The sequence below is a fragment of the Hibiscus syriacus genome, unplaced genomic scaffold (genome assembly GCF_006381635.1).
Source record: "Hibiscus syriacus cultivar Baekdansim isolate YM2019G1 unplaced genomic scaffold, ASM638163v2 tig00111088_pilon, whole genome shotgun sequence".
In the NCBI taxonomy this organism is placed as follows: domain Eukaryota; kingdom Viridiplantae; phylum Streptophyta; class Magnoliopsida; order Malvales; family Malvaceae; genus Hibiscus; species Hibiscus syriacus.
In genome coordinates, this window is record NW_024062978.1 from 777722 (window position 1) to 790347 (window position 12626).

The 12626-nt window shown below is 31.7% G+C and overlaps 3 protein-coding genes across 3 annotated transcripts; 2 read left to right on the forward strand and 1 right to left on the reverse strand.

Annotated features, from left to right (window-relative positions):
• Nucleotides 1–628: 628 nt before the first annotated feature.
• LOC120152353 lies at nt 629–3967 on the reverse strand. The gene is made up of 3 exons (XM_039164590.1): nt 3941–3967; nt 1101–1434; nt 629–879 (listed from the first exon to the last, which is right to left on the reverse strand). Exons 1-3 carry the CDS (start codon nt 3965–3967, stop codon nt 629–631), a joined length of 612 nt encoding a protein of 203 aa, XP_039020521.1.
• Nucleotides 3962–6370, forward strand: LOC120152241 (cytochrome P450 85A-like). The gene is made up of 9 exons (XM_039164504.1): nt 3962–4209; nt 4305–4626; nt 4710–4859; nt 4928–5179; nt 5262–5348; nt 5432–5510; nt 5864–5970; nt 6056–6180; nt 6261–6370. Exons 1-9 carry the CDS (start codon nt 4019–4021, stop codon nt 6346–6348), a joined length of 1401 nt encoding a protein of 466 aa, XP_039020435.1. The 5' UTR covers nt 3962–4018; the 3' UTR covers nt 6349–6370.
• A 4985-nt stretch (nt 6371–11355) lies between these two features.
• Nucleotides 11356–12331, forward strand: LOC120152290 (MYB-like transcription factor EOBI). Its single transcript, XM_039164546.1, has 3 exons — nt 11356–11504; nt 11615–11744; nt 11854–12331. Exons 1-3 carry the CDS (start codon nt 11366–11368, stop codon nt 12329–12331), a joined length of 747 nt encoding a protein of 248 aa, XP_039020477.1. The 5' UTR covers nt 11356–11365.
• The last annotated feature ends 295 nt before the right edge of the window (nt 12332–12626 follow it).

Sequence of the window (12626 nt, forward strand, 5' to 3'; positions counted from 1 at the left end):
AAGTTTTCGAGTTCGAGTCGAGCTCAGCAATACTCGAATTTGACTCGGCTCGTTGAACAAACGACGTTGTTTGATTTACTTTTTTTTAAAGAAAAAAAGTGAACCGACTGTTCAAACCGGTTTTGCCGGTTTTCAGCCGGTTCACCCCTGTTTTCAACCGGTTCTTCCGGTTCTTTACCGGTTCTGTACTAATCCGGTTTTGGGAGTTAACTGGACCGGACAGACCACCGGTTCACGGTTCAACCGGTCGAACCGGCCGGTCCAGTCCGGTTTTAATAACATTGGTTCCGACTGCAATGATTGATGAATATATGTGGGGAATTAATAATGAAGAGAAAAATAATTAATGTGACCAAGGGTATGGAGAAGGAAGAAATTAAGTGTGTGTGTGTATATATATATATATATATATATTCTGGCAGGAAAAGCATAAGAGAACAAAAAAAGAGGCCCTCGTGCAACAACTCCAATACTTTTAATATACATCACACTTTATATTTGAAAATTTATTTATTTATTTGAATTGAATAGCACCAGTCACCTTATCCTTCACAAAGCATTTATCAAAACTTAAAAACAGACAGCAAATTACGTGTCATCTGAGGTACACACAACACCTCTTCCAGTTTTAGATCACAGTTGACACAATTTGACCAACATGAGAAATTTGGAACACAGAACCATCACCTAAGTAAACCTTGCCTTTACCTGAGTATTGTTGCGACAAGGATGGACCAGGCCTCTCATATGTTACATGGTGCGTTGCTCCTAAATCGGGATACCACTTGTCAGAGACATTAATAACCCATTTAGCAATGAGAGAGTTGATCTGAGCAGTATCTACTGTGCTATATCTATTAATAGCATCACCACCTGCAACTGTGCTCACAAAAGGATCATAGCATTGATCAATATAATCATAAGCATATTTACAAACATTTGCCCGCATATCACCACGTGACTTAGGTATGTGAGTCGAAGAAGGTTTATAAGATTGATCAATCGGTGCCAGCACCTGTCTACTAAATGACTTAGCTTACCACACAACTAACACTAATGCCTAGGCCTACCCTTGTATCGATTCCCAGCTTGATTTTTACCTTGACTATTGTTCGAACGATCATTACTGTAACTACGACCATCATCCACAGCTGCCCTGGACTGTTTATGCCTCGCCATATTGATACTAACAGAAGCCCTCACATGAGTGTTTAGACGAGACTCTGCATCAATAAGAACTGATGTTACCGTGTCAATAGTGCATGGCTCAAGACTCACCGTAATAGCAGCCACAAAAGGCTCGAACTCAGAAGGAAACCAGTTGAGAAGAGTGACGATCTGATCTACTTCCGAGACAGGGCTACCACTAGTTGCAAGCAAATCACAAATCTCCTTGATTTGAGTAGAGAACTCACGACAGAGAGATCCTCCTTCCTAATAGAACGCAATCGACTATGAAGACTCATGATCTTTGTGGTGGTCATTTTCCTTGAAAATTTATTAAGTTTTTATTTTATTTTTATTATATATTAAACTATCATATTCACTACCATTAATTGAACACCCCTACTTACAGGTTCAAATATTTTTATAATATAAATATATAATGATAAATAATAAAAAAACAAATTATAAATAGATATAATTCTCATTTTTATATTTAAAATGATTAAATATAAATATTAATAATTTTATTGTAAATACATAAAAAATATATATATAAATTTTAAGTACTTTTATAGGAAAAAATCATATGAGATAATAAACAAATCAATAAATATGTTTATTGGTGGATTTACTAACATATATTATAAAAAATAATTAAAAAATAAACATAAAACATAATAAAAACTAATTATATCCTTCATCGTTAAACATTAAAGATATAATTTGATATTACTTTTGAAAAGTAATTTTAAAAATCGTTACAAAAATATTTTTAAAAAGTATAGTTAAAATTTAATTATTTTAAATTTCTGTTAAAAACGATTTTGAAAAGAAAAAAAACATTTATTTTAGATGTTATGTTATAAATAAAAATAAAAATACTAAGGATAAAAAAAATAATTTCATCCAAAAATAATTTTCACAGTATAAAATTTGAATTCTTGAGGTTTGGATGTGTTTATGCAATGGAAAATCACTTTTTTATTGTTAGAAGTATTCTTGAACTGGAATATGATGAATTTGATTTAAGATTTCTTAAGAAAATTAAATCCATTAATCACAAGGCTCCTTATATACATATCATTTATTAATTAAACCATGTATTTATTTTTTAACCTAAAGAAATCCTTCTAGATATTATTTTTCATAATTTTTCATATCTTCAAGATATATAAACATGAATTCTCTTCTCTTCCAATTTCACTTTGACCCCCCAAGTTCTCCGATCTCTCCAATTTGGTGTCATATGCTTGATTAATTGTAGTTGTGACGTATGGTTTATTTAAAAAAAATAAAGTTTAAATATTAAAATAGAACAAAAATAATAGTTTAGATACTAAACATGTAGTTTACCCTAAATAACTTAATATAATTGTAGATAATATTAATAAACATTATACGTGTTTAAATTATTAATTAATTTTATAATTTAAAAAACCTCTAATTAATAACATTATATGTGTTTAAATTATTAATAACATTATACATATTAATTAGAGTTTGTACTGGCACGAACTAAGTGACCTAGAAATATCAAGGGGTGTGAGCGTTTAATTTCAAATGATTGAGAGCTATCTTTGAACAAATACTGACTTATATCTGACTCAGATTAATAAAAAAAACATAATGAATTTATTAGTATAGGCCGTTCCCCTAAAAATTTAAAATTATCATATCTTTTTAGATTTTTCTATAAATCTTTTTATTAAAAATATGTTTTCGTCCCTTTAAATTTTATAGATTTATGTCCTTTAATATTTTAGAAATTCTCTCCTAACATAAAATTATTATCATTTATATTATCAAACATAAGCCATTTATTTAATCTAAACTTGTAAACAAATTTTATTATTTCATTGATTTATATATATATATAGATATATATATATATATAGAATATATATATATATATTATATATATAATATATACCAAAACATAAACCTAAAATAAAAGATGTTCGTATAATTTATTCTTGTACATGTACAGAATTAATTAAATTGACTACGAAAATAAAAAATGTTTTGGTCGTCGATCAGAACTATAACCATGTACAAAGCACTCGGTTAACCGATGTTAAGATTACATTCTTAAATTCAAATCTTATTGACAAACATGAGGAGGACTGGGGCTTTCGAAGTTGTCCTTTTTTAATAATAAAATAAAGCCATTTAAAATTTAGGTCCAATAGGGTGGTGTGCATGTGCATCTCCACACACTTTTTCTTGTTATTTTTCTAATATAGTTTTCATACTAATTATATCCAAATCATTCTTCATCATAAAAAATGTTACAAAATTTCATTCAAACATTTAATTTGTATAATTGATTCGTATATTTTAAATTTATAAAACTATTTATTGGATTGAAAAAAATGATTGGGTTTATTCTAAATATTTTTTTTTAAAAAATGTTTATTAAATTAGATTATTAATGTGTTGAATATAAACTGTTGGACTTGGACGAATCCTACAATAATATTAGTGATATCTCTGACCTTAACTATCAAACAAACATTCATACTGAACATCTTGAAGAATGAGATGTGTCTTAATCTCCATATTAATATTTTTAAATCATAGTTAAGTGTGAAAGGAGTTTAAGATTCAAATCTATATCTAGTTAATTACGAGGGTTGGCTACTTAGCTTAGTAAAAAAATGTTTAAATAAACATGGATTCCAGTATCAGTTTTTATTGGACTGATTATATTACTTTGAGGTCCTTAAGGGTAGGGTCCCTTCCTAGTGTGCTGCATGGTTTGGCCTATATGTACCCTTCTGTCTAATTTCCTCTTAGCCATTTAGAGAAGCTGTTTCGTTTGCTTTGAAGAGAGAGCTTCTTGGGAGAAACAATGGGTGTTTTCATGGCGATTATTGGGTTGTTTGTAGTGGTGCTCTGTGTATGCGCTGCCGTTTTGAGATGGAATGAGATGAGGTACAGGAAGAATGGTCTTCCCCCTGGTACAATGGGCTGGCCTGTCTTTGGGGAAACCACTGAGTTCCTCAAGCAAGGCCCTAACTTCATGAAAAACCAAAGAGCAAGGTGATGATCTTTAACCCTGTTTCTTTCTTTCACTTAAAAAACAGTAAAAATCATGGGTTTTTAATAGAGTTTTTTGGTTAAATTATTACATACAGGTATGGCAGTTTGTTCAAATCCCATATCCTAGGGTGTCCTACTGTTGTTTCCATGGATCCAGAGCTGAACAGATATATACTAATGAACGAAGCCAAAGGCCTTGTTCCAGGTTACCCACAGTCCATGCTTGATATCTTGGGCAAATGCAACATCGCCGCCGTCCACGGCGGCACTCATAAGCAAATGAGAGGTGCCCTCCTTGCCCTCATTAGCCCCACTATGATCAGACAACAACTTCTGCCCAAAATCGATGGATACATGAGAGATTTCCTCGGTAATTGGGACAACAAAGTCATTAACATCCAGGATAAGACCAAAGAGGTTTGTTTGTGCTCTGTGTCTGTGTTCATCGCATTAAGATGTTCCTCTGTTTTCTAATATGCTTCTTCTTCTTTTTTCTATAGATGGCCTTTTTATCATCACTTAAACAAATCGCCAGCGTTGAATCCAGCATAGTAGCTCAAGAATTCATGCCTGAGTTCTTTAAACTCGTTCTAGGAACCTTATCGCTTCCTATCAATCTTCCCGGAACGAATTATCGTCGAGGATTTCAGGTATAATTTCACAAGCTTTTGTCGTTCATTTCGGTTCATGTTCTTACAGTCTTAACCATGATTTGCAGGCAAGAAAAAACATTTTGAAGATACTGCGACAACTGATAGAACAGAGAAGAGATGGTGAAGAATCATCCGACAAGGACATGCTTGGTTACTTGATGAGAAACGATGACAGTAATCGACATAAACTAAGTGATGACGAGATCATTGATCAAATCATTACAATCTTGTACTCTGGTTACGAAACTGTTTCCACGACAACAATGATGGCTGTCAAGTATCTCCATGATCATCCAACTGTTCTTGAAGAGCTAAGAGTAAGTTCAAGTTTGAGCTGTTTTATGTCATTGTTTCATTTGTTTCCTTGGTTTTGATTTTACTGTTATATTATTTCCTCAGAAAGAGCATATGGGAATTAGAGCAAGAAAAAGAACTGATGAACCAATTGATTGGAATGACCTGAAATCAATGAGATTTACAAGAGCAGTAAGTAATTTGTAACTTTTTTTTCCGAAGAACCCTTTGTTCTTTCCTAATAATTAATGACTGGTGTGCTGCTTTTGGTGCAGGTGATTTTTGAGACTTCAAGGTTAGCTACAATTGTTAATGGAGTTTTGAGGAAAACTACTCATGAAATGGAACTAAATGGTGAGCCATTAAAATATTGAAATAATTCTTTTTGATCCTCCAACTAATTTCAACTTTATGGACTCAAGAAGCCGAGTTTGCAGTTCACTGCACTTTTTACAACTTTTTTTTAAAACATTTTTAGAATAAAAAAACGTAAAAGAAAATGAGATCATCTTGCTTTGGTAGACCTTACCCCTATCCTGACTTACATTGACATACCTAGCAATCCAGTTCCATGGATGATTCATTGTCTTGTTTTCTCAATGATTTTTGAAAAGAAAGGAAGCCCTTTTTTTCAAAAAGAAAACTTTTACTACTCTTTTGCCAAATGATTGGATTTTCACCAATAACTAATATATTTTTCTTCTCAGGATTTGTAATTCCTAAAGGGTGGAGAATATATGTTTATACAAGGGAAGTAAACTATGATCCTTTCCTATACCCAGATCCATTAGCTTTCAATCCATGGAGATGGATGGTTAGTAAGCCTAATTTGTCCTTCAATTCTTTTGAACCAAAGAATGAAACCCAATGCTTAATTTTTAAATGATTGATGGATGCAGGAAAAGGGCCTGGAATCTCAAAGCTATTTCTTGGTATTTGGAGGAGGCACCAGGCAATGCCCGGGGAAGGAGCTTGGGATTGCAGAGATTTCTACTTTCCTTCACTATTTTGTAACTAGATACAGGTAATTTAATCATCTAAAAGAATGCTACTCTGAAAAATAACATTAGAAAATTGATTATGAATCTGGTTTTTTTGGTGCAGATGGGAAGAAGTTGGGGGAGAAAAATTGATGAAATTTCCAAGAGTGGAAGCACCAAATGGACTACACATTAGAGTTTCATCTAATTGACTGACAGACGCGTGTACATAAGAGATTAAAACATGTCCTAACCAGACTAGGAAATGATTGATTTTTCCTTTTTTCAATGCAGGCTGTGAATTTCTCAACCGTGTTCCTCTGTTTCTTCTTTCGTCGGGATAGAAGTGTAAAACATGATACAAATACCAGTCGTGCAATTGCAGTATATATAACAGGTCGAAACAGATTTGTTTGACAAACCATAAGCATAAGTTGGAACCGCCAAGGTTCAACACCTGAAAATTGAAAGAAAAAGGTTTAAATATAAAATAAGTTCTCAGATTATATCATTTTTCACGAATAGGTACTTAAAGTATTTTATGTCTCTTCCCAATGCATAAAGTTACAAACGTTACTACTTTAGGTATCTGAGTCGTTCACAATGTTAAATTTTCCGTTAAGTAACGTGTCACAATCTGATAATTTTAAAAATTTTATTTAAAAATAAAAATAAAAATTATATATTTAAAAAACATAATTTTTTTGAAATAACCTCAAAACTTTAAAAATCTTCATTTCAACCCCTAAACCCACACCGATCGTCGCTCTTTGTCATCGGTGAAGCTCCACCCGATGTCACCTCTCCCCGGCAACCAAAATCCCTATGAAATCATGATCGATACGTTTTATACTCCGCAAATTCTATGATGAAAATCGCAATCCCATGCAATTCCAACTGCCAATCGTCGGCAACTACGACGACATATGAGTAAGAGGATGGTAGAGACTACATCGACGGGGTGGTCGTGGCTGGAAAGGGCTACGACACCGACGGAGAGGGATTTTGGGACTCTTTTATAATTTCAGAAAATCAGTGTTTTGTCAAAAATACAATAATATTTTAAAAAAATCAAAATCAATAGATTATGACACGTGTCACTTAACGAAAAAAATTAACTCCATTAACGGCTCGGGCACCTAAAATGATAACGTTTGTAACATTATTAAGTACCGGGATGAGTCAAAAAATACTTTAGACACCTATTCTTGAAAAACGGTATAATTTGAACACTTATTTATATTTAACCCAAAGAAAAAAGATGAATTGCTTCCGTCCGTTAATTTAGCTGGAAAAAGAAAACACAGAATTTATATGTATTATACCATCTTGCATTGGTGCCGAAATGGATATAAAATACCCAGAACACACCCTAATATATCCATCACCTTTATAGAATGGCGCAGTTGTTGGTGTGGTTAAGGACTTAAGGTAAACCCAATCTCAGTCCAGAAATGAACAAATAAAGCACAATGTCCATTACAGACGCGCATATGAAGACTGTATATGAAGACTGTTCAATTATGTATTTATTTATTTATTTATACATGCATTGCATTTTATCTTTATTTTAATTTTCTGATTGTCGGAGGTCTTCCACGAAAGCTGCTCTCAACCTGACGTTGGGGGCATCCTACTACCCTACCTCCCCCTTACACCATTTCATATGGGAATAGAGTTTTGTTGTTGTTGTTTTTTTCGTCTTAATCTTTCAAAGATACTAGCATGGATTGCTGAGATAGTCATTCACAAAGTTTGGTATAGTGTCAAATTACGTGCTTTACACAATTTTTCTTCTTGTACTTACAGCGGTGGGGATGGATAGAGAAATTGGTGTTGATTGTTTTTGTTATAAGATACGCGATAATAATGTCGAGTATAGACACAATAATAAAAGAAAAGACCTTGTTTCATATGGAATTTACGAGTTGGGATTTTTTACATGCATAGTTGTTGTAGTTTCAATCATCACTGGCGGAGTCACTATGTTATGAGGGGTGTCAATTGACACACCAAAATATTTTAAACTTTTTTCTATATAAATTATATATATATAATATAAAAATGACACCATTTAAAATAAAATTGGCACCATAAAAAAATAAATTAATCTCACTTTTTAATATATATATACATATATATTGTATAAAATTTAATAATAAAAAATTCAAAACTCAAATTTCTCATAATATGCCGATTAAGTGAGCATTCAATCGAGTTGAGTTAAAAAGTTTGAGTTATTCGAGTTGAAGAATTCTATTTTATAACTCAAACTTTATTTAAACTTTTTTTAGTCAAGTTATTTGAGTTTTTGATTAAATATAATTTTAAATATTTATATGGTACTATTTGATTTAAATTTAAACTGTTTTCTATAACTATATAAAATACATAAAGAAAACACAGAATTTATATGTATTATACCATCTTGCATTGGTGCCGAAATGGATATAAAATACCCAGAACACACCCTAATATATCCATCACCTTTATAGAATGGCGCAGTTGTTGGTGTGGTTAAGGACTTAAGGTAAACCCAATCTCAGTCCAGAAATGAACAAATAAAGCACAATGTCCATTACAGACGCGCATATGAAGACTGTATATGAAGACTGTTCAATTATGTATTTATTTATTTATTTATACATGCATTGCATTTTATCTTTATTTTAATTTTCTGATTGTCGGAGGTCTTCCACGAAAGCTGCTCTCAACCTGACGTTGGGGGCATCCTACTACCCTACCTCCCCCTTACACCATTTCATATGGGAATAGAGTTTTGTTGTTGTTGTTTTTTTCGTCTTAATCTTTCAAAGATACTAGCATGGATTGCTGAGATAGTCATTCACAAAGTTTGGTATAGTGTCAAATTACGTGCTTTACACAATTTTTCTTCTTGTACTTACAGCGGTGGGGATGGATAGAGAAATTGGTGTTGATTGTTTTTGTTATAAGATACGCGATAATAATGTCGAGTATAGACACAATAATAAAAGAAAAGACCTTGTTTCATATGGAATTTACGAGTTGGGATTTTTTACATGCATAGTTGTTGTAGTTTCAATCATCACTGGCGGAGTCACTATGTTATGAGGGGTGTCAATTGACACACCAAAATATTTTAAACTTTTTTCTATATAAATTATATATATATAATATAAAAATGACACCATTTAAAATAAAATTGGCACCATAAAAAAATAAATTAATCTCACTTTTTAATATATATATACATATATATTGTATAAAATTTAATAATAAAAAATTCAAAACTCAAATTTCTCATAATATGCCGATTAAGTGAGCATTCAATCGAGTTGAGTTAAAAAGTTTGAGTTATTCGAGTTGAAGAATTCTATTTTATAACTCAAACTTTATTTAAACTTTTTTTAGTCAAGTTATTTGAGTTTTTGATTAAATATAATTTTAAATATTTATATGGTACTATTTGATTTAAATTTAAACTGTTTTCTATAACTATATAAAATACATATATTTTTCTTCATATTTGCTTCATGTGTAATATACATATATTATACGAAGTCCAAGGATTCAACTCAAACTTAAAAATCAATATATTAATTATTAAATTTTTTGAGTTATTCGAGTTATTATTCCACTTATTCAAGTTCTATTTTATAACTCCGATTGAAATTAAAAAAATTCGAGTCGAGCCGAGTTTATAAAATTATGACTCGAATTTAATTCAAGTCAAATCGAGTAAAAAAGATCGATTTTTTTAGTCGAGTCGAGTTTTGCTCACCCCTAATATCAATATTGTAATTTGAAATTATGACACCGTCATCTAAAATTTCTAGCTTCGCCCCTGTCAATCATAACACACTGTAATAATCTTATAGTTCAAATACTCTTAAACTCGACTTAATTTAGAAAAAAATTAAATAAAATTTGAATGATAAATTAATACTTTTAAACTTGACTGATTTTTTCATTTAATTCAGTCAAATACTCAACTCTAATTATTTGAAGAGCGAATAAAATATACATTGGTTAAGGTCTTCAAATAATCACTGCACATTTGGTTTGGAAACTTCAATGAATTAATATCATACTGTAACCATAGATATGAACCACTTAAAAGCAAAAACAAAACAATAAATCATACGCCAAGCCAACCTCAAATTGCCTAACTGATATCTCTTCTTTGAAGGGCAACTCAAAAAGGAGAGAAAACACAAACACCCCAACTTTTATTACATCTTTTTCACCACAGCATTTCTCACTACTTATAAATCTTACGACTTTACAAGACAGGATCTAGTTGAGTACATTGAACACTAAATCTTTTGACGTACCCTTTTCCTTTTTATAATATTAATAAATAGTTTCCATGTTACACATCAATACCTATATGTAGGCATTGCTCATTAAAAGTTAACTTTGATCCAATTAAATAATGCCCTAACATTCCAAATATGCTATACGGCGTAAAGGTACTGCAAAAATACTAGATGTAGTATGAATGACTCATCAAAAATCTTCACCTTTTTATCATATTTTTAATTCCTCCATTGCCTTAAATGGCATCCTAGAAGCTTCTTTGGTAATAAACAATTCCTACAGCATGCATTTAAGAATTGTTTATGCCAACAAGCGTTCCATTATTATAGGATCATAAGCCATTATCAAGGAGAGATCAACAACTCACTAGCTTTTTTTAAGAGTTTTTAGATATTGAAATTCGATTTTAACTATTTATTATTTTTCCAAAATTATTATTATAAATAATTAATGAAAATACTACATAAATATTAAGATTCCAACTTATGACTATTTCTTCTTAAAAATAAAACATCGGCTTTCAAAGTAAATAGACGGGGTTTTTTAGGTCTAAAAGGAGTCAAATAATGTCTATTTTGTTATTATGACAAGACAATGTAGTTCGAGATCTTGTTAAGGAATCACGATCATGTAATAAACAACTGTCGATACGTGATTGGTTAAAAGAGACTGAGCTGGTAAGCACCTAGACATTTAACACTTGTACTAAATTGAGAGGATATTACGAAGGACAATAAAAAGAAGGAATTCAAGCTGAAATTTCATTTCAAAGATCCTGTCTTCCTATTGAGATAATCAAAATGTATTACAAAGGGGGGGGGGACATTGAATTGACATGTTGAAGAGATATATAAGAGGGTTAAGCTGAGGACTTGTGTCATACAATCTGGAGACAACAATTTTTATTAAGGAAAAAAACTTGTAATAATGGTTAGAATGATGGGCTGGGAAGCTCCAAAAATAGGGTTGAAGAAAGGTCCTTGGACTCCTGAAGAAGATAAACTTCTTACTCAGTATGTTAGCTTGCATGGTGAAGGAAGATGGAGTTCAGTAGCTAGGTCTGCAGGTATAATTTACCTACCATACATAGATACATATATACATGTATACATATATCATTTCCTTAGCTAAATTAAATGAAGAATATCAAGTGAGATATGGAATTTTTTTTTACAGGTTTGAATAGGAGTGGGAAGAGTTGCAGGCTTAGGTGGGTGAATTATCTAAGGCCAGGTCTTAAAAGAGATCATATAACACGTCAAGAGGAAGGGATCATAATTGAATTGCATGCACTTTGGGGTAACAAGTAATAATGCTTCTTTTTTCATCATTATTTCTCTTTATCTATATCTATGTGTATATATATGTATCTATTATGATTATGGGGTTTAATTTGTATGTGAAAAATCAAACAGATGGTCTACAATTGCCAGATACTTGCCAGGGAGAACAGATAATGTGATAAAGAACTATTGGAGAACCCATTTTAAGAAGAAGGAAAAGTCCTCTCCGAAGCAACAAAAAAGAAAAGCTCAGATTCTAAAGCTAAACCAACAACAGCAGCAAAAGGAAAAAACAGATAAAAAAGAAGAAGCAATCGAGACCACTGATCAGATACCCAAAGAGAAACATGAGATGATATTCATGTACCCTACTTCAGAGGATCAGTGCTTGCCTCAAGAGCCAGCTTCTCACACTGCTAATGCAGCTTCTTGGATAGATCAGTATCTGGTGGATGAAGAGTTATGGGGTGGGTGGTGGAACCTAGATGATGATCATCAGGCTGGTAATTGCTGCAACAAGATTTCCATGCATCGCCCAGCAAATACATGTTATTATAATTGCTTTGGAGGGGATTCAAGAAATGTGTACAACGGAGGCTACATTTTCTAATCATTTGATTTTGGAACCTTGTTGACTTTTGGGCTGTATTTTCCTGGAACTTCTCCATTAAGTACTTGTTGTAAAGATTAATTAATTACTTGTTTTTAGGAATTGTGATAGGTGTAACATTGTTAGCATAAAGCATTTAGGAATGTGATTGTGAAATTAATTTTTCTAAATAAAAAGAACTGTCTTTTGCCTCCCATATGAAAATTTTAATTCACAAGAAAGTAAAAAAGAAAATAATTGTTTGATATCGATAATTCGAGTGTTACATTCAAATCATTAAAGTGGCTCATAATTT

What these genes read in the sequence shown, in the direction of transcription:
- LOC120152353 (XM_039164590.1), bottom strand. Translation starts at nt 3,967, where the DNA reads ATGGCTAAGAGGAAATTAGACAGAAGG. An exon ending in AGAGGAAATTAGACAGAAGG is followed by an intron (nt 1,435 to 3,940) that starts GTACATATAGGC and finishes GCGTTCTATTAG; the next exon opens with GAAGGAGGATCTCTCTGTCG. An exon ending in TCGTTCGAACAATAGTCAAG is followed by an intron (nt 880 to 1,100) that starts GTAAAAATCAAG and finishes TTGTGAGCACAG; the next exon opens with TTGCAGGTGGTGATGCTATT.
- LOC120152241 (XM_039164504.1), top strand. Translation starts at nt 4,019, where the DNA reads ATGGGTGTTTTCATGGCGATTATTGGGTTGTTTGTAGTGGTGCTCTGT. An exon ending in ATGAAAAACCAAAGAGCAAG is followed by an intron (nt 4,210 to 4,304) that starts GTGATGATCTTT and finishes TATTACATACAG; the next exon opens with GTATGGCAGTTTGTTCAAAT. An exon ending in TCATGAAATGGAACTAAATG is followed by an intron (nt 5,511 to 5,863) that starts GTGAGCCATTAA and finishes TTTTCTTCTCAG; the next exon opens with GATTTGTAATTCCTAAAGGG.
- LOC120152290 (XM_039164546.1), top strand. Translation starts at nt 11,366, where the DNA reads ATGGTTAGAATGATGGGCTGGGAAGCTCCAAAAATAGGGTTGAAGAAA. An exon ending in TTCAGTAGCTAGGTCTGCAG is followed by an intron (nt 11,505 to 11,614) that starts GTATAATTTACC and finishes TTTTTTTTACAG; the next exon opens with GTTTGAATAGGAGTGGGAAG. An exon ending in CATGCACTTTGGGGTAACAA is followed by an intron (nt 11,745 to 11,853) that starts GTAATAATGCTT and finishes AAAATCAAACAG; the next exon opens with ATGGTCTACAATTGCCAGAT.